The 24,478-nt window shown below is 36.0% G+C and overlaps 1 protein-coding gene across 11 annotated transcripts in view; it reads left to right on the top strand.

Annotated features, from left to right (window-relative positions):
* Nucleotides 1–410: 410 nt before the first annotated feature.
* gria3a (glutamate receptor, ionotropic, AMPA 3a) overlaps nt 411–24,478 on the top strand; it is a 76,860-nt gene continuing 52,792 nt past the window's right edge. For 10 of the 11 annotated variants that reach the window (XR_015489914.1, XR_015489913.1, XR_015489912.1 and 7 more), the window contains exons 1-4: nt 411–723; nt 942–1,100; nt 12,160–12,399; nt 21,202–21,389. Coding sequence is in view for 6 of the 11 variants with exons in the window: in XM_087251170.1 (XP_087107296.1) it covers nt 636–723; nt 942–1,100; nt 12,160–12,399; nt 21,202–21,389 (675 nt within the window). In the remaining 5 variants the exon portion in view is untranslated. 11 annotated transcript variants of the gene reach the window in all.

Raw genomic sequence — 24,478 nt, 5'->3', positions numbered from 1 at the left:
AGACCTTAAGTTTTCAGCCTGCAGAGATCACCTCTATCCGACATAAAATATTTATATTATGTTAGAAATTCTCAGAGAATCGATTCACCTCACGTACTCGCACATCTAAACCTCTCTGTGCTTTTGCAATGAGTCTAGAGCGCGGATGCGGGCTGGTAATGGTCGGGACCTGTGGGCTCTTAACGTGAACTTTTTTAATTTTTACGTCAATCTGCCACTGTCCGAGCGCACGAATACACCCGGGGATTGGAGCTGGATTTTGATGCTTTGAACGACGGCTTTAAAGTGGACGTTTCCCAGGGTCGCGTGCCGCTTTTTTTAAGCTGTGTGCGGACTGCGCACGCGGGTCCGCAGTGGCGGGTTGCGCGCGTGCGTTCGCGCGTACGCGGGTGCTGTTGTAATTTCACGTCACATCAAGTTTGATCAGCGGTCCGATTGGATGATCCGCAGCGCCGTCCTGAATTGAGAAGCCCTCGCGCTTGTTTGCACCTACTCGGCGTTCGTCCTGAAGCCCGAATGCGCCTCTCCGGGATCGCGTGAGGGAGTCGGTCCACATCTGGCGGATTTTGTCGTCGCCCTCGCGCCCGGGCTGGATGTTGCGCGTGAGCTGAAGAATACTAGAGGTCGGAGAAAAAATGCGGCGGCGAGCGCACGCGAGCGTCCTGCTCCTGCCGTGGCTGGTGCTGCAAACCCAGGCTGGCTTTCCAAACCAGATCAATATCGGTGAGTGATTTGATTATCTATTGATCAAAAACATTAAACATGTCTTCAGGACGCGCGCGCTGAGATTCTCATCTACCTGCTGCATCACCCACAGAGAATTGAAGTTTGCGCCAAACAGAGTGTGAATTGTGTGATTGTTAGCACTACTACTGCTGTCCTTCACTCGAACAAGTCTGAAGTGAAGTGTATGTTCTTAACCCCTCTGATCTCGCATGCAGGTGGTCTGTTCATGCGCTCCACGGTCCAGGAGCACAGCGCGTTCCGCTTCGCCGTTCAGCTCTACAACACCAATCAGAACATCACTGAGAAACCTTTCCATCTCAATTACAACGTGGACAATCTGGAGTCGTCCAATAGCTTCTCAGTCACGCACGCCTGTGAGTTTCTGCTCTTTATCTTTCCCCCACACTCAAAAAAATACCACCACCACCATCAAAAATAAAACAAATCTCACCACAGTCTCTATATTGCTTGAAGACTCATTGCGGTATTGAAAAGAAAAGCTTTTTATTCTCACCAAAGACGTGGGTTTGATTTGCAACTTGTTAGGGACATATTGTGAGGAGGCAGGAGACAACCCTCGGATTCTAATTTTTAAAACACACCGAAAGCGTTCGAGCAGTGAGTCACAAGACCTTGATCATGTTCACAATGTAGGTGTTAAGAAAATCCAATTGGGTGGAAGTCTAGTAAAGTGAGCTTGTGCAATAATGCCCTTACACTTTCTATCATTCCTCTGCTCACTCACGCTATTTTTTAATAAGATCTGTTTTGCACTTTAAAATTTGACAGTTTGTTCCATAAATATTGTCTGGTCCAGGGCACCAAAAGGCATCGATGTGAAGTGCTGCCTACACACGCAACTGTAACAGACGCATGCTCTGATTTCTCTTTCATCAATCCGTCCAGTGAATTAATCAATTACATTTTTATTTGTAGTAGTTTATGTGTCTCAAAATGTCATATTTGATTTGCATCAGGAAGTTTAGAGGAAATTTCAAGAAGAAAACTGAGAATGAGTGCGGAAAAAAGACGGGATAAGTTGGCAAAAGAAGGAAATGGAGAGAAGAAAATGTGAAAAAGTCTTCTGTGGCACAAGCCTCAGGTCTTTATAATGGAGAGATAAAGGGAGAATGACTGAGAGAGAGGGAGAGAGTGATGATGATGAGTGCAGGCTGACATTTGCACACATCCCCAAACCAGTGCAAGGGTTAGTGCCCTGCTCTCTGTGTGTGTGAGTGAGTGAGAAAGCTTTACCATCATTATAAAATGCCTGTTTACAGCTGCTGTCATTATCATTTTGTGTCTCTGACTGGCCTGGCTGCTCATCTGAGCGTGTCTGTGTGAGAGACAGTGTTTGTGAGCTTTGGCTTTCCTGGCTTATCATGGTGTTATTGCTGCAGTCATTGATCTTTCTTCACTGCATTAACACACACACACAGGCTCGATGCTCCAGGCATCTAGTTGGCCCATCAGACAGAAAGCACTGGGCTTTTAAAAAATATAAATAAAAAGCGTGGAGACATATGCCCATAACCTCTCCGACTGCGAAGGTGATTTTAAAGTTTAATGAGTAAACTCTGCGAGGAGGCTCTCAAAGCGCATATCCAGGAATAACATGACAGGAAGGACAAAGTGCTTTAACAGTGATGCGTGAACGCTTCATAAATGGAGACAGACACTTATTTTTTTGCTCTCAGGAGAAGTCTTTGAATCACGGCACATTCACTTTTGCATGCAGTGCTTCTTTTTTACAGTCAGGTGAGCCGGTTTTAGCTCCGTTCAATCGCTCACAGCGATGCGAGTGCGAGTTGTGCATCAAACGGTTCCTGTGGAAAAGGTTTTGACAGCTTACGTATGCGGTGACCCTGCTGTTTTAATTGAGGCAATCTGCGTAACGGAGAGGAAAACTGTAGGGGTCACAGGGTCTGTAAACAGGTTATTTTTCACTCACTCTTTTGCTCTCGCTCTCTCTCCCCCTCTTTTCTGTCTTCTCATCGTTTTTTTCTTTATTGCTCCCTGGAGCGTTCGAGAGACAGATGAAAAGAAGGGCAGAAAAGAAGTAAGCAGATGTAACCTGCCTGCTCAGTTAGAAGAACAAATGAAGGAGAGAAAAACACACACAAAGAGACACGTAATCATTACCTTCGCTGTGTAATTTCTGTGCCACTGTTGTGTCACCAAGCAGAAATCTAAAAAGTGGAAACTCTTTTTTTTATTCCCCTTCCTGTTTATAAAATAGAGAGTATTGATCTCATCGAATAATACATTTCTGAGGTGTATTTCAAATAGTTTAAACTCTTTTATTCTCTGTTTTCCAGACAAAGGACAGACTTCTTTCTAGTGAAATATATCCCACTTCTCCAGTCATGTTGTCCTCATTTTCTTTGCCTATTTTTGACTGTTTAGTGCTAGTTCAAATTCACACAATCTCCATTCAGTCAATGATCAGGTGCCGATTTAAACAATAAGCGAGATAAGCGGTTGCTTATGGTGCCAGGAAATCCGAGGCCCCCCAAATAATTACCTAAAGTATAAATTATACCTATAAATTGTAATTAACATCACTTTCTATCATATTTTGTATGGTGATGGTCTAAAAAAGGTATTTTTGCAATTGAACAGCAGGTTATGGTTATGGTTATTGCGTTTTTTTATACACAACTCCTTTGTGGTATAATAAAAAAAAAGAGTCTCCATAAGCTGCAGGTTGCATACGAATGATTGCATAAGGATTCTTCTTAAAAACATAGATGGTGAAGTGCAAGTGAATTATTTTGTAAGGTAAGAGTTCGATGTGTGTCAATGATCAATAGATGGAATCCTCCTTCAAGCGAATCCCTGTCCCGGTACCAACATGTCTCATTATTTTCTTGGCTCCAAAAATTGTGGTTGTGTGAAAAGAAAGAACAGAACCTTAGCTTTAAACCGAAAAAAATATATAATGGCATCTATCTCTAGGCTGCGTTTTTGATGAACGCTTGAATGTGGACGAGTTTAATTAAAAAAACAGACAAATAGATAAGCAGATTTTGATCAAAGACTATATTCAGATTGATTCACAACAGATTAAGTCTTGCAACACCCCGTACGATTCTGTACTATTCCCCCTAAAACAGGAAGTAACAAGTCATTAATGTTCCTTTTATGTTGATGTTGGGAAGTTTTTAGACATTTTTAGTATTTTAAAATGTGTATTGCACTCAAAAATGACATTTGCTATTTGTTCAAACTACTTATTTAAAATTTCTTGGCCCCAAAATGTATGGTTGTACGGAAAGTAAGAACAGAGCCTTAGCTTTTAAACCCAAAAATAGAGTAATAGTACGTATCTCTAGGCAGCCTTTTTAAATCAACATTTGAATGTGGACAAGTGTAATTCAAAAAAGCAATATTATGGATCAGTGCTGGGCAAACTTGGTCCTGGAGGGCTGGTGTCCTGCGCAGTTTAGCTCCAACTCTAATCAAACACACCTGCTCATAGATTTCTGGTGATCTTGAAGACACTGATTGGCATGTTCAGGTGTTTTTGATTAGAGTCAGAGCTAAACTATGCAGGACACCGGCCCTCCAGGGCTGAGTTTGCCCACCCCTGTTATAGATGAATGGATAATCTCATTTTTATCAAAGATTATGTTCAGATTGATTTAGTACACTGATCAAACAGATTGAGTCTTTCAACACCACTTTAGATTTTATTTCTCCCTAAAAATACTTCACCATGTAACAGAAACGGACAGTGGTGGGGAATTACTCATTCATTCATTCATTCATTCATTCATTTTCTTGTCTAATTAGTCCCTTTATTAATATGGAGTCGCCACAGCGGAATGAACCGCCAACTTATCCAGCAAGTTTTTACGCAACAGAGTATTTCAACACCCCCAAGATTCTGTACTATTTCCCTCAAAAAAAATCCTTCATCGTGTAGAACTGACAGTGAACTGACAGTGGTGGGGAATTGATACATTGTACAAAATAAACAAAAACTCCACGAGTTCACAGACATTTTTTTCAACTCTTAAAACATGAAGTAACTCAAAAATTGTCATTAATGTTTCATTTATGTTGATGTTGGGAAGTTTATAGACATTTTTTAGTATTTTAAAATATATTTTGCACTCAAAAATGATGTTTGCTGTTGTTTAAACTGTTTATTTGAAATGAACTGAAAAGGCACAATTCTTGATCTTTTTGAGGGTGGACAACTTAATTTTATGCTCAATCCACTTAAATTTGTAAAAACAAATAAGTTAACTTAATTCCTTTGTCCAACACATATTGATTGTGTGGAACCCAGTATTTTTTACTGTGTGCATTGGATGTTCATGCAAATTATTCTACAAAAAATGCTGATGACATTTATTCATTAGAATGCTTGTGCTTGGGCTTTGGTTCATCATATGACTTGATCATCTCACATGCTTTTGGTTGTGTTTTTATTTGTGCTGCAAAGGTACCACTGCTAATGCTATATATTTCAAATCACTGGCATATTTGCACTATAAATGACTGAAATATATGAGAATACTAGTTTGGTATAATATAGTACAGACCTTATATGGTTTATACAGTATTTTGAACGGCAAAATACTGGCTAATGGCAGCTGCAGTTTCTTTACCGTAAATTTTATGGTATTTTTTGTTTGTTTTTACAATGGTTGAGTTTTCTGTTGTTTTACAGATTTATTTACATTTATTATTTCTTATACAATACATTGTTTCAGACTAATAATATTTGTTGACCAAGTTTGTTACCCTGTGACTAGTCAACTCTGAATTGTTGATTCTATATCTAAATTAATTGAAAAAAAAACTGCTTCATTGGATTTACTACAGTTTTTTTTAGGGTAAGTTGTTGTAAACAATATACATGGGCTGAATTAAAACAAACTAATTAAGATTAAAATTACAAAAATATATTTTTTTTTATTTAAATTCAGCCCATATGAATAGTTTGAAACTGCTTACCTTCAAAAAGAAAGTAAATCCAATGAATAATTTTTTCAGTGCATTTGTCATTACTATTATTATTTTTTATTTTTAGCAAGTGGGGAATGCAATGCAAAATGGCCACTGCTATATTGCATAGCTATATTTGTCGCTGAACTGGATTCTCAAATTGTTCCCCATTTTATAACTGGTCAGAAAAAATAAACATTTCCACCATAAAAAAATCAAATCATCCAGAGGAAGTGTTGCTGTGTGAGGCTGCTTTCACAAGCTGAGCAGTGCTTTGATTGAGCCACAGTGTTTACACTTTTCATGAAACTCAGCGTAGAAAAGGGCTTATTCAGACATGAGACTATTTTAAGCTGAGATAGAAAAAAACTATTGTAGCAAAAATAGAAACACGTCAGCCTTAAGGACTAAAAGAGAGAGTAAAAAGCTAGTTTCTCTGAACTGCAGTGATCGTTTGTTCTGTCATGGTGAGAGCTGCTTTCCACTGAGGCCCAATCAATATAGAAAGAGAACGGGACAGGACCGCCTTAAATCCACACTCGCACTACAACATAGACGCAGTTATTTTTTGTGTAGAAATAGCATGTAAGATTTAAATTATTTTTTAGACACGTTTCAAGAATATCCAGTTGGTGAATAGACGCTGTGTTTTTACTTCCACACAGTAAACTCAGAATTCTCCCCAGGGAACTGTAATAGTATCTAACTTGTTTTGCCATATTTTGCATTCATACAATAGTACATTATGGGCAGTGTTGGGTAAGTTACTTCGGAAAACGTTGAATTAAAAGCTCACATTTGACCATATTTGGAACAGTTTGTGAATATTAATGAGCTCATGCTCTGATGCAACACAGCTCATCTCAGTGCTTACTCTCTCTCTCTCTCTCTCTCTTTCTCACACATCCTCTCTCTCTCTCTCTCTCTCTCTCTCTCACACACACACATCCTCCTCTCTTTCTCTCTCTTTCGGACACTCACACACATACACACACACATATGGTGATGTACATTTAAGCAGACCTTATGCCTCCTCAGGGTGGTGGTGAATAAATTTGTAATCCACACATACACCCACATACATAAAGAGAAAATGATCATTATTGTAATCTTGCTAGAAATTGAGATTACATGCCTGGGGCTTGCATGTTAATAAGCTGGTGTGCAACATAACAGTCAGATTTATAACTATAATTCTTGAACATGTAAATTAAATTCTTTTAAATCTTTATATTCGAGTCGAACATGGCCTATTAGCATTTTTAAAATTTAATACTTAGGGATTTTAAACATTCTTTAGTTAAAAATAACAGAATTAGTCTGGGAAAAGGTATTTGTTGTGTAACAAAAGTATTTAATTTCTGCTGGTTTGTACTTATTTATACAGAACTGTTTAATGTATTTACAATATTTATGACAAATACATTACCTAATCAAGTACCTAATGAAAAAAACTAAACATGAGTAATAACCCCTTTAATTTTTCAGTGGATAAGTATTTTAATGATTGTACATGCAACATTGATTATAGGTGAGATCTACTATGGTCAAATTAGCACAATATTTTAAAAGCACTGTTGGAAGAGGAATGTAGAGGTGTTCTCTGGTGTTAACAGTAGCAGACCCGAATCACCTCATGATTATGCACAACATGCATAAATGATTTTTTGGAGTGTAAAAATCCAACTCTAAAGAGACCTGATTAAAATTAGACCAGAGTCGGACTTGACTCACCGGCCTCAACTAGACCCAGACATAAACGCCATCGATGTGCACAGCCAGAAGCTCTTAAATCAGTACAGAACAATCCTAGTGTCCTGCTCACTCATTCAGCTATTGCTCCATTACTTTCATTTATTTGTTAACACAGAATGTAATCGTTGGTTTAATCTTGTTCATCTTGCTTGAATAACATCGTACCTGCAGAATTCTTTCATTCCAGAACTTTGCATTTATGAAATATTGAGATCACGTTAGCACAGTTAGAGCCTCATATTACTCTTAACTGTAAACAAAGAATCGTGCTTTCTTTCTGCAAAGCTGCTTTGAAATGATGTTTTGACTGTAAAAAAGGATTCTAGCTGCATATCCTTTGCATCATCTTAACTTTTCTAATCATTTCAACTTACATCAGTCAGACTAACTAACTATATTAAGTTACTCTTGTATAGCTAAAAAAGTTTAACTGAAACATGATTGACTTTTAAATAAGTTAATGTAACATAAAAACATTCGTTGTCATTTTTTTTTGTCATATCATAGATACACTGTCATCAAACGCACAATACAAAGAAACTTTAATCAATCTGAATTCAGTTATTAATTAATGCTTTGCTTAATTGCCTGCCTGATGGATGCAAGTTATTTCTGAGATTAGCTTTCAGTTGTGACCGTTGAATTGGAAAATATAAATGTGGTAGCTTCATAAAATTAAGTTGATATCCTATAATGAATCATGGATTCGCTAGTGTTGTCTGCAGCACAGTTTACCTTATCTCTAGCAAAGGGCTGCTGCGCACAAAAAAAGAAATCCCCTGCATGAACACACAGAGTAATGAAGTGAGGGGCTTTTCCTGACGGATCTCTGTGATGGGTTTCTGTGTGTGCGATTACAACCTTTGTTCCTTTTCTGTTTCTTAAAAATTTATTTAAAGGAACACTTTTCTTTTTTTGTGTGTGGAAATACGCTCATTTCACAAGTCCCCAGTTGAATTTGACCACTTTTAAATCCATTCAGCCGATCCCCAAGTCTAGTGAGAGCATGTTTAGCTTAGCCAAGAATTAATCATTGAATCAGATTAGACCATTAGCATCTTACTCATTCTCATTCATTCATTCATTCATTCATTCATTCATTCATTCATTCATTTTCGGCTAAGTCCCTTTATTAATAAGAGATCACCTCAGCGGAATGAACCACCAACTTACCCAGCATATGTTTTATGCAGTGGATGCCCTTTCAGCTGCAACCCATCACTGGGAAACACTTATGCATTCTCATTCAAACAAATACACTATGGACAATAGCTGATCCACTTCATGTATTTGGACTTGTGGAGGAAACCGGAGCACCCGGAAGAAACCCACATAAACACGGGTGCAAACTCTACACATAAATGCCAACTGACCCAGCCAAGGCTTAAACCAGTGACCTTTTTGCTGTGAGGCGAGAGCACTACCCACTGAGCCATCTTGTCGTCCCAGCATCTTACTCAAAAAATGTAAAAAAAAAAAAAAAAAAAAAAAAGAGTTTTGATAATTTTCCTTTTTAAAGCTTGACTCTTCTGTAGTTACATTGTGTACTGAGACCAATGAGGGGAAAATTAAAAGGTGCTGTTTTCGAGCCCGATATGATTAAGAACTATAATCTCATTCCGGCGTAATATTCAAGGAACTTTGCTGCCGTATCATGAATGCAAAAGACACAATAGTATCATGCAGCTTTGTTACACTCAAAAAATGATTACTGCTGCTTGTTCAAACTACCTTTTTAAAATGAGCGGATACAACACAATTCTTGTAATTTCTTTGGCTTATTTATTTGTTTTATTTTTAGTTTACTTAAATTTGTAAACTATTAAGTTAATTTAAGGGTTTTGTGTTGGGACAACATCACGGAATTGTGTTGGTCCAACTACCTGGTTAGGGGATTTGTAGTTGGCAGTTTGCTTTGTGTGGGATTGAATTAAGAGTGGGAAATGTTGACAATAAAAGTAATCTTGGGTTTTTAACGTTAATAGAAATACTTGTTAGAGTTTAATCATCATTTTAGTTTGAAAATTTAGAAGAGTTTCATGTATTGCTTTGAGTTTTGAGATTACAACCTTGCAGAAGTAGCATGCTTTGGCTGTCGGCAGCTTAATGAGCAAAAATGCTGTTTGTTGCTTTGCTCAGTGAGCAATAAATGTCCTAATATTAGTTCTGAGATCAGTCTCAATCAACTGTACATGCATCTCATGAAATATGCTTAAAATGGCTCTTTGAAATGTGTGACACATAATAGACATGCATGATATTATCAGACCTTTGAGTCTGTTACATAAAAATAGAAAAATACAAATGTATTTCAACTTTTATTTGATAAAATCATGTTGGACCAACTCAATTGCATTTAACTTTGTAATTTTACCTTTTTTTTTTAGTTGGTGCTAAACAAATTTATTGGATGGTAATGCTGCCCTCAATTAAACCGAGTTCATTCAATGAGGTATTTTTTTGAGTGTACCTATTTAACTAGCTGGGAAATATTTTCAGGCGCTGCATAATATCAATAATCCAGCTGCAGTCTATTGGCCAAAAAAGTGGAGTCTTTCTTAAATATGAACTTGCAAGAGTGCGCCTTTTTTACTTAAGTTTTACTGTCCATCACAATTAATTCATAAGCTACACAATAAAAAAAAAAGATTTTTGCTGCTTGTTAAAAAGCGTTATTTATAACGAGCTGAAACAACACAATTCATGAGATTTCAATTTTTTTCATAATTCGTAATTGTTTTATGTTTAATCCACTTAATTGTTAATTGGTTTGTGTTAGGACAACATGATTGAATTGTGTGAAGCCCTGCAGTTTTTACAGTGTGGTAAACATAGCATTTTAATACATTTTATTATTATTTTATTTACCATAATATTTGAGTAATGTATACCGGAAGTGTTAACCTTTTAACTACCTCATTACGAAAAAATGTTTGGCTTGCATTACTTAACTCCTAATGTTACCAGTTAACACACGCAATGGATTTTTTTTTCTACACATTCCACAATTTCTAAAAAAAATCAACCTCTACCAAATAGTTGATATGTCAGTTTATAGTAAAAGTTCAAGAATTAAAACATACTATGAACGCAGAAAATATGAATTGTAAGACCAATTTATTAAAATTTAAAAAATAAAATCAAAATGAAACATAAATCTAAAAAAATAAAAAAATGAATATGAATACTTAATCATCTTTATTTGTGAAGTATGCCAAAAAATATTTCGGATTCTCATTTAACATGCTTTCTTGTTTTTTTTATTTTTTATTATTCAATAAAACCAAAATCAAGTATAGTAGTGCAACAGGATTATGTTTGATTTATTTTTTTAAATCCAACAATGCTGTGTGTGTAAACCATTATGTAAAACAGTCATTCTTTAAATGGCTTTAACAGTCACGATTTAAAACAGTTAAAACATGGTCAACCATTTGTTAGAGAGGCAGTCAAAGGTGGATAGTCTGAATAATGCTTGTGTAAAATATCCTCACTCACTGATCAAGTGCTTGCTTAGTTTTACTTAAAAATAAGCCAACATCGAAGTCACTTTAAAAGTAAAACATTTCAGGTGGGCACCAGTCACGGACTAGTCTCCTCTGCAGAGATTTCACCACCTGGACTGGAGCCTGAAGTGCGCAGGAGAGCAGTGGCAGCTGTCATGATTTATTTTAGTTGATTCAAATTCTCATTAAAAACGCACACATTTTAAATCAAGCTCGTTCAAAAATGATTATCAATATGAACACTTTTACAGTATTTGCAAATTAGGTGCTATAGTGTTTTCTTAGTCCTGCTGAAGCTCTCAAACGTGCACTAATGTGTTTGTCTTGCTGGCAGAGTTTATATCTGTGTTTTTTTTTTTTTTTGTAGATTGTGTGCGTGTGAGTGTGTGTGTGTGTGTGTGTGTGTGTGTGTGTGTGTTATGATTTTTAACCTCTGGGCTCTATGAGTAATGTGACATTTGCTTGCGTTTTCCCCCTTTTCTCTCTCACGTCCGCATGCCATATAATTCTTCCATTATTTAATTATTTTTGCTCTGTATGTGTGTCTGTCCTGGACACATGTAGGAACATTTGCCCCATTTTGTTTCTTTTCCTAAAATCCGAGTAACCTCTACAGATCTCCCGCTACACTCTCTCCTATTCTCTCTTGGTTTTCATGGGGCAGGTGTTTGTGTAAGGCAACAATAATTCAAGAAAACAGACAAATAGTACAAATGTCCTCCCTCAGCATAACATAAGGTTGCAAATATGAAATTACCCAGACAGCACCACAGCTGAAGTTATGCTTAACGCTGATTTTTCTGGGCATTCATTCATATAGTGTACGGCTGTGGAGATGTCAGCAAACTCAATCTGTCTGCTGTCGGCTTTGCTGTGTGCTTTAGAAAACATTTGCGGTTTATTTTGAAATGATTGAATGACAGCTGCATTTAGGCCGTTTCAGATGAATAAATTAATAAATAAAGAAGACCTTTGGATTTCGGATGAATTTGGGTCATGTTGCAATACATGCTGTCTGTGACATCAGTGATGATGTCATAACCTTTCTATTTCAGCTAGCAGGCTCCTCTTGTCTGTGCGGATTGTTTTAAAAACACCGAAATATAGGAGTCCATGCAATTATTCATCACAGTACAAAATGCTTATGTGTGCCTGATGCTTGTTTATTTTAAGATGCACTGACTCTGCTTCTGTCTCTCTCTTGGTTTGGCAGTCTGTTCTCAGTTCTCCAGGGGTGTGTACGCAATCTTTGGATTCTACGACAGGAGGTCAATGAATACATTAACATCGTTCTGTGGCGCCCTGCACACCTCTTTCATCACGCCATCATTTCCCACGGACACAGATGTGCAGTTTGTCCTGCAGATGAGGCCGAGCCTCCGAGGGGCGCTGCTCAGCTTGCTGGCCCATTATAAATGGGAGAAATTTGTTTACCTGTATGACACTGATAGAGGTGAGTACAAACACACACTAACATGAATACTCTTTGGCAAAAAAAAAAAATGCATATATTTATATATATATATATATATATATATATATATATATATATATATATATATATATATATATATATATATATATATATATATATACACATACAGTTGAAGTCAAAATTATTAGCCCTCCTTTTTATTTTTTTTCCCAATTTCTGTAATTTTTTTTTGTTAATTTTTGTTTTTTTTTATAGAAAATATTTTCAACACATTTCTAACATTTCTAAACATAATAGTATTGATAAACCATTTCTAATAACCGATTTATTTTATCGTTGCCATGATGAGAGAAGTATTTTACTAGACATTTTTCAAGACACTTCTATACAGCTTAAAGTGACATTTAAAGGCTTAACTAGATAAATTAGGTTAACTAGGCAGGTTAGGATAATTTGGCAAGTTTTAAAGGCTTAACTAGGTAAATTAGGTTAACTATATATATATATATATATATATATATATATATATATATATATATATATATATATATATATATATATATATATATATTGCAAATGAATCGTTGACTTCTGCTGTCTTCATTTGTTTCAGAAACACAATTTTTTTTTTACAACTTAAAACGTCATCAGTTTTCCGCAAATCCGCAAACCATTATTGAAAAAACACCAATATGCACTCATTCACACACACACACACACGCACACACACACACACACGCGCACACACACACACACACACTCATACACTACGGCCAATTTAGTTTATCCAATTCACCTATAGTGCATGTTTTTGGACTGTGGGTGAAAACCACACTAACACAGGGAGAACATGTATACTCCACACAGAAATACCAACTGGCCCAGTCGGAACTCAAACCAGTGATCTTCTTGTTGTGAGGCGACAGTGTGAACTACTGAGCCCTCTGGCCGCTACACTTATGCGTTTTCCTACACTTATGCGTTTCCAATATTTTCATATTGATCCTTTCACAACTGATCAATGCTAACTACTGATGTGTACTGGGTCTAAAATATCATGACCTTGTTCACTTTTGACCGCTTCTGAATGCAGTAGACATCTAATTTTCTTTTGGTTTGTAGCCACTTTGGTTTGTTGAATACTTTTGATTAGCCACAAAATATCATATTCTCCATATGCTGACCTATAACATAATCAATGGCTGATTCAAACTTTGCTGCAATATACCAAAACAAACAAATTATAATTGAATTTGCAAATGCTTAATTTGTCCCTTTAATACAAAGCTTGCAGTCTGCTTTTGTTAAGTCGATACTATCTGTGCATTTTTAGAGTGAAGTAGAGTGTGATGAAATAAATGGGAATCTATAGAGGAAATCCATACAAAAGTGGTCACCGGAGACACATTTAAAACAGGTTTTAGCGCTGGGTGTAAATGGAAATGTGTCTCTGCTGACCACTTATGATCAGGTCACAAGTGCTCATTTTATGCTATTTTGTTGTTGAAAATTTTGCAATCATTAACCAATGTATGTGAATATGAAGGAAATGACTCCTTCAACACACACATGCAATTCTAAACTGCCTGATATTAGTTATCTGTTTAACTTCTATTTTATATATATATATATATATATATATATATATATATATATATATATATATATATATATATATATATATATGATTTTGGTTTGCAGATTCCTTCTAGAGGACACATTGAGAGCACATACATACACTGGTGTAATCGCGGAGGTTAAAAAAGAGGGTTATCACCTGATGGCCGCCTCGCTAACAATCACTTTTCTTCTTAGCTTGTTTACTCTGAGAGTGCTTACAGGCATGGTTCTGAATACAAAGAGAAACATGGGGTAAGATTTTTCTAAGTAGGGCAAATTTGCACAGTCACATAATACAGTTACAAATCTCATTTATTTATGGATCTGTGCAATAAGTACAACACACATTAGCGTAGTGGCAAATGTGCAGAGCCGATGCTCTTAAGGTGCAGGTGATCTACTATGATCATGGATAATGCAATCATTTTTTTCTCTATCAAGGGTAAGAGTTAAATATGTGGGGTGCTAAGACAATAATCAATTTTTATGATGACTCACCAGCCACTTTATAAGGTACACCTGTCCAACGGCTCGTTAACGTGAATTTTTAATTAGCCAATCACATGGCAGCAACTCAATGCATTTAGGCACGTAGACATGGTCAAGGCGATCTGCTGCAGTTCAAACGGTCAGACGGGCTGGTCTGAGTATTTCAGAAACTGCTGATCAACTGGGATTTTCTCGCATAACCATCACTAAGGTTGACAGAGAATGTTCCGAAAAAGAGAAATTATCTAGTGACCGGCAGTTCTGTGGGCACAAATGCCTTGTTGATGCTAGAGGTCAGAGGAGAATGGCCAGACTGGTTCCAGCTGATTGAAAGGCTGCAGAAAAGCATCTCTGAATGCACAACACGTCCAAACCTTGAGGCGGATAGGCTACAGCAGTAGAAAACCACATCGGGTGTCCCTCCTGTCAGCTTAGAACAGGAAATTGAGGCTACAATTCGCACAGGCTCAACAAAATTAGACAATAGAAGATTGGAAAAATGTTGCCTAATCCGATGAGTCTCAATTATTGCTGTACCATTCATATAGTAGGGTCAGAATTTAGTGTCAACAACATGAAAGCATGTATACATCCACATGAACCAGAAACTGCGACCGTTGTTTTTTTATATCGTGATGCAGTTTTTAGAAAAACTGAATAATAAATGCGAAAACAGTGGGTGTGGCTTTTTTTCTACTGCAAGCTAAATGGATGTAGTAAAGTGGGCATTTCATTCAGAAAGATTGGGAAAAGTGTTTAGGGAGAGTTATTACAACCTAACAGACTCCTCCTGCTCATCATTTCTGTTTGTTGTCAAAACTGATAGGTGGAGCCACATGGTTAAATATGTCAGCCACGGCCATTTGCTAAGATATACAGTACGTAATCTGACAATTTAACTGAAAAAAAAAACAAAGTGCATTTTCAGATTTCAAAAGATTAGGACGACAAACTTTTTTTTTTCTTAATGACATGCACAGATAAAATGTTTACCATGTGAGCTAACAAAATCATATGGCTTGTTTTGATATCTTGGGGACTTCAACAGTTCAGTCACAAGGAGAACAGATCACACGCTGTCTGAGGGAACGAAGATCCTGCTGGTATTATGTGATTGTTTGTTCAAAGTCATCTTTTAGTTTCTAAAGCAAATTGAAAACAACATATTTGGCAAACAGTATGTTCAGACGATGCCCTCTAGCATTTTAAATTAATTTATACATGTGGTAGAAATTTCTCTCACACCATGTGCTTGGTTCTCTGTGGTGCTTCCTCCAGCAAAAACAACTGCAGCCATTTTTAAGCACAACATTAAAGACATGCTATTTAAATAGCCATGATTTAAGGGGCTGGAACATCAGTAAATTGGGTTACATGACTCATTTAAATACTCCCCTCTCATAAAATTTGTGTTTGACCAGTAAACTCCTACAGATGCATGTCTAGTAAGGTTAGGGGCAAAAATAGTCATATCCACATCTTTTCAGCGATATTCAGTTGCTGCATGTGTTTAGTAAATGCAAACAATGCTACTGGATTTTAACATCAAAAAAGTGGTTTGCATTGCTGCAGTGTTATTAAATTTGACCCATGGTTTTATTTATTTATTATTTGTGAGGCCCTTTGAGTTGCATGTATGTTGGAAAAGTGCTATACAAATAAAATGTATTATTATTATTATTATTATTATTATTATTATTAATATTATCATCCAATCCATGCTAATGTGATGTCAGATGATGGGAAACTTTCAAGTCAATGGAACTTGTTTGGTCCCCCACTTAATGCATTGCGTGTCAAAAGTTTATTTATTTATTTATTTATTTATTTATTTATTTATTTATTTATTTATTTATTTATTTATTTATTTGTTTGTTTGTTTGTTTGTTTGTTTAATTGTTTATTTGTTTATTTGTTTATTTATTTGACATGGACATCACAATTACACTGGACAAATGCATTTGTTTAAGTGTTTAAGCAGACTTTTAGCTACTTCTTAACACCTGTCCAAAGGAGGCTTGACAGAATGACAATAAAATCGATACATATACACAACATTATAATTCTTTATATAAAATTACTGTGAGGCAAAAGCAAAGGCAGCATGATCAAACAAACTAATAGTAGACTATTAGACTATTATGCAAACACTGCTGCTTTGTTTTAACCACTTTTTAAGTACACTACTAAAAATAATTATATTACTTTAAAATTTTAGGCTAACTGTTAAATCATACTATGAAGTTAATCTAGGGCCTTATACACTCCATATTATTCCACAATTTGGTTCACTTAACAAAGAAAACAGATTGACCAAAAGAAGTCTTACACTTTAGCACTAGACAGTCACCATTAGCAGTTGCTCTTGTGACTCTGTAAGAGGATTGATGCCTACTGATCTGAAAACACCATTGGAATATGATCATTTAAACATTAAACAACCAATTTAAGGTAATTTAATTCAATAAAAACTATAAAAACTGAATAGCTCAAAATGATATCAGTTGGGGAAATGACACATGAACTTTGATTACAATTAAAGATGTTTAAAAAGGAATGGTGTAAATGGCTGCCGTTCTCCACAACGGCAATATAATTATCTATAAGTGAACATTTACATAATTCTAGAGGTTATGCATCATTCTGAGAATATGTTTGGCAACCTTTTATTATATTTTATTTTATAATTATTTTATTTATTTTTTATTTTCTTGATGAGCTTAATTTAACAGTTTCATTTATGTAAGTATATAGATATGTGTGAATTGGATGTATATACAGTATGTATAGTATGTACATACAGTTGAGGGCAGAATTATTAGCCCCCCCTGAATTAATTAACTCTAATAACTGATTTATTTTATCTTTGCCATGATGACAGTAAAAAAAATATTTGACTAGATATTTTTCAAGACACTTCTTTACAGCTTAAAGTGACATTTAAAGGCTTAACTAGCAAGTTAATGTATGATGATAGTTTGTTCTGTGGACTATTATGTATATAAATATAGCTTGAAGGGGCTAATAATTGGCTTTAAATGGCTTTTAAAAAAATGTAAAACTGCTTTTATTCTAGCCGAAATAAAACAAATATGACTTTCTCCAGAAGAATAAATATTATCAGACATTTGAAAATTTCCTTGCTCTGTTAAACAATATTTGGGAAATATTTAAAAAGGAAAAAAAAAATCAAAGGGGAGCCAATAATTCTGACTTCAACTGTAGGTATCATTATTTTTTTGTTTGTTTGTTTGTTTTGTTCCCACTGGTTATTTGTTCCCAAAAAATCTATAAAAACTAAAAACCTACAAAAACTAAGAAGGTGATGTTTACATAAAACCTTTCAATGATGCTAACTAATTTTAAGACAGGGAACACAATGAAAATGCTGTTCCAAAGTCGATCACGTGAAGTCTTCTGATCTAAAAGTTGAATTTCATTGAAGCACACAATGCCTTGAATCATTTTCAAATCACGTTACAGTGCAGACTCTCTCAATCTGTTTCCACCCTTGAAATCATCCACTTTAGTCAGCAGGGAGTTGTGCTGGTGCTGCCAAACTTTAAATGGCTTTACATCACCACAGGCCTCTTGCATCTGTTAAATATGCTAAACAGTGACGATTAAAAAAAGTCTGCGTGAGATCGAGACTTGGCTTGCTGGTTAACATAAACTCTGTGACACGTTGAGTTTGGTGTTCAGTTGAGTGGTGCAATATTTGGCAGAGACTCTCTGTAATGTCTGTAATGTGTTCAAAGAATATTAAATAAATAAATCTGTGAAAGGTTAAGAGATGTTTATTGAGGGTGCTGAAAAAAGGTTGTCCATACCATCTTTAATAAGACCTTCTTAATTGCTATTAAGGGAACCCCTCTTTAATTAACTCCTCTTTAATGAATGTTTTTGTGGCTCGCACATATCACATGTCCTTCCTCTCATCAACACGTATGACTTTAAGAGCTGAAGTGCTTATGTGTCATTTGAATTCTCACCTCTTTGCGAGCTGTCAGTCTTGATTAATTGGTAACGGCTAAACAGCCTGGCGGTGTGGCTCTCCAGGACGTATGCTAATTAAAATAGTGATTGAGTGTGTGTGTGTGTTGTCCTATAATGAATGTGATTGCAGGGCTAAAAATGAGACGGAATGGATCAGGGCTGATTATGTGTATGACTTAAAACTAGAGGTTATCAAGGGTATTAGTTGGTTAAGTTTGAGTTTTGCTTTGAACACCTTAACCAAGTTTCGATTTGTCAAATACAGTTGAATTAATTTAAAAGTAAATGTTGTGCAAATTATGCATTCGGACATAATTTTTGGCCATAGACAATGTAGATTTTTATTGGTCAAAGACAAAAGTTATAGTTTCGTTATTAGTTTCATCAGCTTTAGTCATTAGACTGTCTATTGTTTCATTTTTTTTAATGAAACTCACTAAAATGTAATTTATTTAAACAATATTATATAAATCAAAAAACTATTTCAGGTATATTTATTATAATAATTATTTGAAAATTATCCACATGCTGGCACCAGTGGCCTACTGTGCGCCACATACAGTTGAAGTCACAATTATTAGCCCCCCTAAATTATTAGCCCCCCCTGTTTATTTTTCCCCCCATTTTTTGTTTAATGGAGAGCAGATTTTTTTTAAACACATTTCTAAACATAATAGTTTTAATAATTCATTTCTAATAACTGATTTATTTTATCTTTGCCCATGATAACAGTAAATAATATTTGACTAGATATTTTTCAAGACACTTCTATACAGCTTAAAGTGACATTTAAAGGCTTAACTAGGTTAATTATTTTAACTAGGCAGGTTAGGGAAATTAGGCAAGTTAATGTATGACAATGGTTTGTTCTGTAGACTATCGAAAAAAATATATAACTTAAAGAGGCTAATAATTTTGTCCTTAATATGTTTTTTTAGAAATTTAAAATTGCTGTCATTCTAGACGAAAAAACAAAAACAAATTAGACTTTCTCCAGAAAAAAATATATTATCAGACATACTGTGAACATTTCCTTGCTCTGTTAAACATTAATTTGGAAATATTTAGAAAAAGAAAAAAATGGGTGCTAATAATTCTGACTTCAGCTGTATATAGTGCTCACAGCGACCTAAGATTGTTTCCCGGCTTGAGGTCCTTTGCTGATCCTTCCCATTACTCTGCTGCCAAGGCTTTCCTGTCTAAAATCTCCACTGTCCTATATCATAATAAAGATGAAAAACCTTAAAAATAATTAAAAAAAAGAAAGTTATCCACATCAAATTACAGTTCATACACCATAATGCCAAAACAAAAACTTTTTGTGATTTAAATTTTCTAATTTAATTCAAATAAAAAACATTACTTTCCCTTTTTATTTACACTTGATATTTAGTTCAGAATCATCTTTGAAATGTTTCTTTATTTGGCGTAGTTCTCATGGTTCAGACAGGATTTGAAAAGACACACATGCATCTTTAAAACCCTTTGACTGCCGGTCAACGGTTGACCATGTTTTAACAGTTTTAAATAACGACTGCTAAAGTCATTTAAAGAATGACTGTTTTAATAAACTCAAACAAACATAATCCTGTTGCATACTACACTTGATTTTGTGTTTTATTGTGAAAAAGCCTGATTACCCTCCCTACTCTAGTCAACCTAGTTAAGCCTTTAAATGTCCTTTAAAGCTGTATAGAAGTGTCTTGAAAATTATCTAGTAAAATATATATAAATATAGTAAAATATTATCTACTGCTATCATGGCAAAGATAAAATAAATCAGTTATTAGAAATTAGTTATTAAAACTATTATGTTTAGAAATGTGGTTAAGAAATCTGCTCTCCGTTAAACAGAAATTGGGGGAAAAAATAAACGGGGCCTAATAATTCAGGGGGGCTAATAATTCTGACTTCAACTGTATGTATATATATATATATATATATATATATATATATATATATATATATATATATATATATATAGAGAGAGAGAGAGAGAGAGAGAGAGAAAGAGAGAGAGAGAGAGAGAGAGAAGAGAGAGAGAGAAGAGAGAAGAGAGAGATAGAGATTCTGTAAGAAGATTAGAATATATTGTTTTCTATTATGCACCACTTTGCACAGAATTGATGATTCCCTGCTGCCCCCCCATCCCCGCCCCCACCCCTCTTGAACACATGGAGTATTCCAATTTTTTTTGTTTTCAGTTTTTGGCATAGATTAAATTGTGAGGGATTTTCAGAGCAAACAAAACCCTCTCTCGCTGGGGTGGGGTGCCTATGCAGGGGTCTGATATGTGCTGCAGCGGATCTGATGTATTGCAGAAGACATGGTTAGTTGCATGCAAGATATGATCTGCAGTGAATCTGCTCTATATTGAAGCATATGTAAAATAAATGTGAAATACAAAGGCCTACACAGACACATGAACAAAAACATACATGCTGTATATAGAAATAGGTGTGTTTTGCCATGGCATTGTAATGATTAGTGCAGAGTAGCAGTAATTACATTCACCATGCCTCTTTTTCTGCCTTCTCCTTTCATCCTTCAGATTTGCACTGCATCAGCAGTTCCTTAGTATTCTCGAACCAAAGAGAGAAGCGAAGCACTGCTTGCTCCATCATTTTGGCCCAATTCTGCCCTGTTACCACATCTACATGGCCCCCATGTACCAGTGTGTCACACACCATGTTTTATTTTCTGTTTCTCTCTCAGGGTTTTCCATCCTACAGGCCATCATGGAATCTGCGGTGATGAATAACTGGCAGGTTACGGCACGTTCAGTGGGGAACATCGTAGATCCTCTTGAATACAGGCGCATTATTGAAGAAATGGATCGTCGCCAGGAGAAACGTTTCCTTATCGACTGTGAAGTTGAGCGCATTAACAGTATTCTCGAGCAGGTACATCCAAACACATATACACAATTAACATTTGATTCAGTCAGATGATCTGAATAAACTGAGAATCTTTTTTTTTTTCTTTAATACAGATTACAGTTCTCTCTATTTACTAAAGGTTCTGAAAAAAAAAAAATTTTTTGCTTTGTCTATTTTTAAGCCTATTTTGTCTATTTTTAAGTCACAAATAAACACACACAATAAGCACACACTATAATTAAATATATTTATGTATATATATATATGAGTGTGTGTGTTTGTGTGTGTGCGTATATATTCTAATCTTCTTTTATATATAAAAAGGTGATTCAATCTGCTTTTATTGCTGCATTAGACATCAATTTTTATATTTTAATATTGACTAATCTCAGAAATATCCCATTATTTATATAATAATATGTGGCTAAAAAGAATAAAGACTGAACCCGTTTTAATAGCTATACAGGACTACTCAGCAGAAACATCAACACAGATCTAAATGTCCACCAACTCTCGCAACACCACAGCTTTAAAAACAAGTCCAAAATAAGTAATAATGATAATAATATGTCCTGACATTTATATAGCACTTATCTGGACGCACTTTACACATTTTTGGGGGGAATCTTTTCATCCACTACCAGTGTGCCACCTGGATGACGCGACCGCACTCATATTGCACTAGACCGCATACCCCACACCAGCTCATTGGTGGAGAGGAGACAGATTGTTGGAGCCAATTATGATATGGTGATGGTTAGGAGGCCATGATTGACAGAAGCCAGTGGGCAAATTTGACCAGGAAGACATCCTGGGATTTTTAATTGCCACAGAGAGTCAGGACCTCGGTTTAACATCTCATCGAAAAGTCGCCACTCACTGAGCAGTATAGAGTCCCCTTCACTATTCTGGGGCATTAGGACCCACACAGATCACAGGTTGAGCGCCCACTGTCGGCCTCACTAACTAATTTCTGGCAACCTAGCTTTCCCATGCGGTCTCCCATCCATGTACTGACCGGTCAAAGCCCCGCTTCGCTTCAGTGGGCGACCCAAGAGTATTGTAGAGAGCAAGCTGCCGGTTAAATCAATATCACTAAGTCTAATATCACTAGAATATTTATCATCATTAATTTATCACCATTATTAATAAATGAGTCTACAAAAAACTGCTTTCAGTTTGACATTTTTATTTACAAAACAGCACCACTCATCTCCATTCACCTGTGGGTAGAATAGGATTGGAGAGAAAAGAACAAGAGATGAGCACTAAAGGGAAGCTGCATCATATGGCCAATATTTTGAATTCAATAAAACAAATGATACCATTTCAATACTTAAAACATTATAAATGTATTTTTTTAATAAACATACACCATCTTACATCTCCGTATGATTATTTTTTGAATCCTGTCACACAGGTGTGCACTGAATGTGATTTTTCTGAAACGAGGAGAGAAAGGGCTGGACGGGGTGAATGTTTGAAGCTACAGCGCTTACATTATTCTACTAATTGGCTATTAGTGGTGAGCAGAAAGTGTCAGTCAAAACACTGAAGAAAATAAGCAGCCAGAAATGCAAAGAAATACAATTGCTTGTCATATTTTCTACCCAGGCAACCATCATTTAAAAAAAAAAAAAAAAAGCTGAAAATAAACAAACTGCGACCCGTGATTTAATGCAGCTTAACAAAATAGAAGTTGCGTATTATAAACAGGCTTGGCAACTCCGGCTGTGATTTGTACTTGTTGAAGATTTCAAAAGCGGATGTGAATTCCATTTAGATTATGTGGGTGTTTCAATCATGATCACAATCTTTTAACTATTAATTCCGAGGCTCTGTTGTGATCTTCTGCCTGCTGTGGCAATAGGAACAGTCCTGTCTCAGTTTTGCGTTATTGATTAATATCTTTCCGAAATCCAGTCGTTAGCAAATAAGGTGATAAAAATAGTGTGTGTGAGAGAGAGCGTGTGTGTTTGTGTAAGTAGGGCACAGCGTCCTGTAACAAGGGAACAGTGAGAAAACTAAAAATACTCCCTTTCCTCTCATCCAAAAATACTGCTCTCAAAGGTACTGTTACATTCTCCCATTCTCCTAGTTTCACGTATTCCATCTCTTTCTGTTTGTTACCCTCCATGTCTGTTTTGCTAGTTTGTTTTCCACACACACATACACAAAAAGAATGTGTGTGCGTGTCACTAGGAGGTCAGAGAGATAATGAAATCCATGGGTAGATCAATCAGCGCTCAGAGAAAGCTAATCAGAGCGCTGTGCATTCAGCAGACCGGCTGTCTGATGCTGTTTGTAAATCAATATGTGTGTGTGTGTGTGTGTGTGTGTGTGTGTGTGTGTGTGTGTGTGTGTGTGTGTGTGTGTGTGTGTGTGTGTTTTTGTGTTTTTGTGTGGGCGTGGTTGGGTCATACCTTTATGATGTGCCTAAGAGTCAGTGAAGCTTTGCTGGCATGCCACTAAATATTCCAATATTGCCACTGTATTTAAGTACTGCACCTTTGCTGAACAATAAATAATAACGTGTGTGTGTGTGCGTGCGTGCATGCGTGTGTGTGAAGGCGTGGCTATTGTAACAGCTCTGCAGTGGCCAGCAGGTGCAAGCAGGACAATGGAGTAAATTCATTCAGCTCTGGTTGTGTAACTATGCGCACTACTGACCTGATTTTTCTCATTTAAAAAAACATTTTACAAACTTATTTCCATAGACACTCTGCCTTATTCTCCTGGTATTCACAGCTAGCATTGTCAGTACTGTCACAGTTAAATTAGTAAGAGTTGTTTGGGAATTTTCTTGGTGGGGCAAGTCTTGATTTATGTGCTGAACAGGATTATTTCTCTATAAATGGGGAGCTAATTAATTGGGTTTTATTCAGTCATTCATTTTTCTTTTCGGCTTAGTCCCTTTATTAGTCTGGCGTCATCACAGCAGAATGAACTGCCAACTTATCCAGCATATGTTTTACACAGCGAATGCCCTTCCACCCGCAATCCAACACTGGGAGTCAACCATACACTCTTGCATTGACACACATACACTACAGTCAATTTAGCTTACCCAAATCACCTATAGCGAGGAAACATGCCAACATAGGGAGAACATG

This window comes from Danio rerio, chromosome 5 (assembly GCF_052040795.2).
Source record: "Danio rerio strain M-AB ecotype USA chromosome 5, GRCz13ab, whole genome shotgun sequence".
Classification (NCBI taxonomy): Eukaryota; Metazoa; Chordata; class Actinopteri; order Cypriniformes; family Danionidae; genus Danio; species Danio rerio.
Note: the sequence above shows the minus strand (reverse complement) of the source record. Positions and strands in the feature narration are given on the sequence as shown.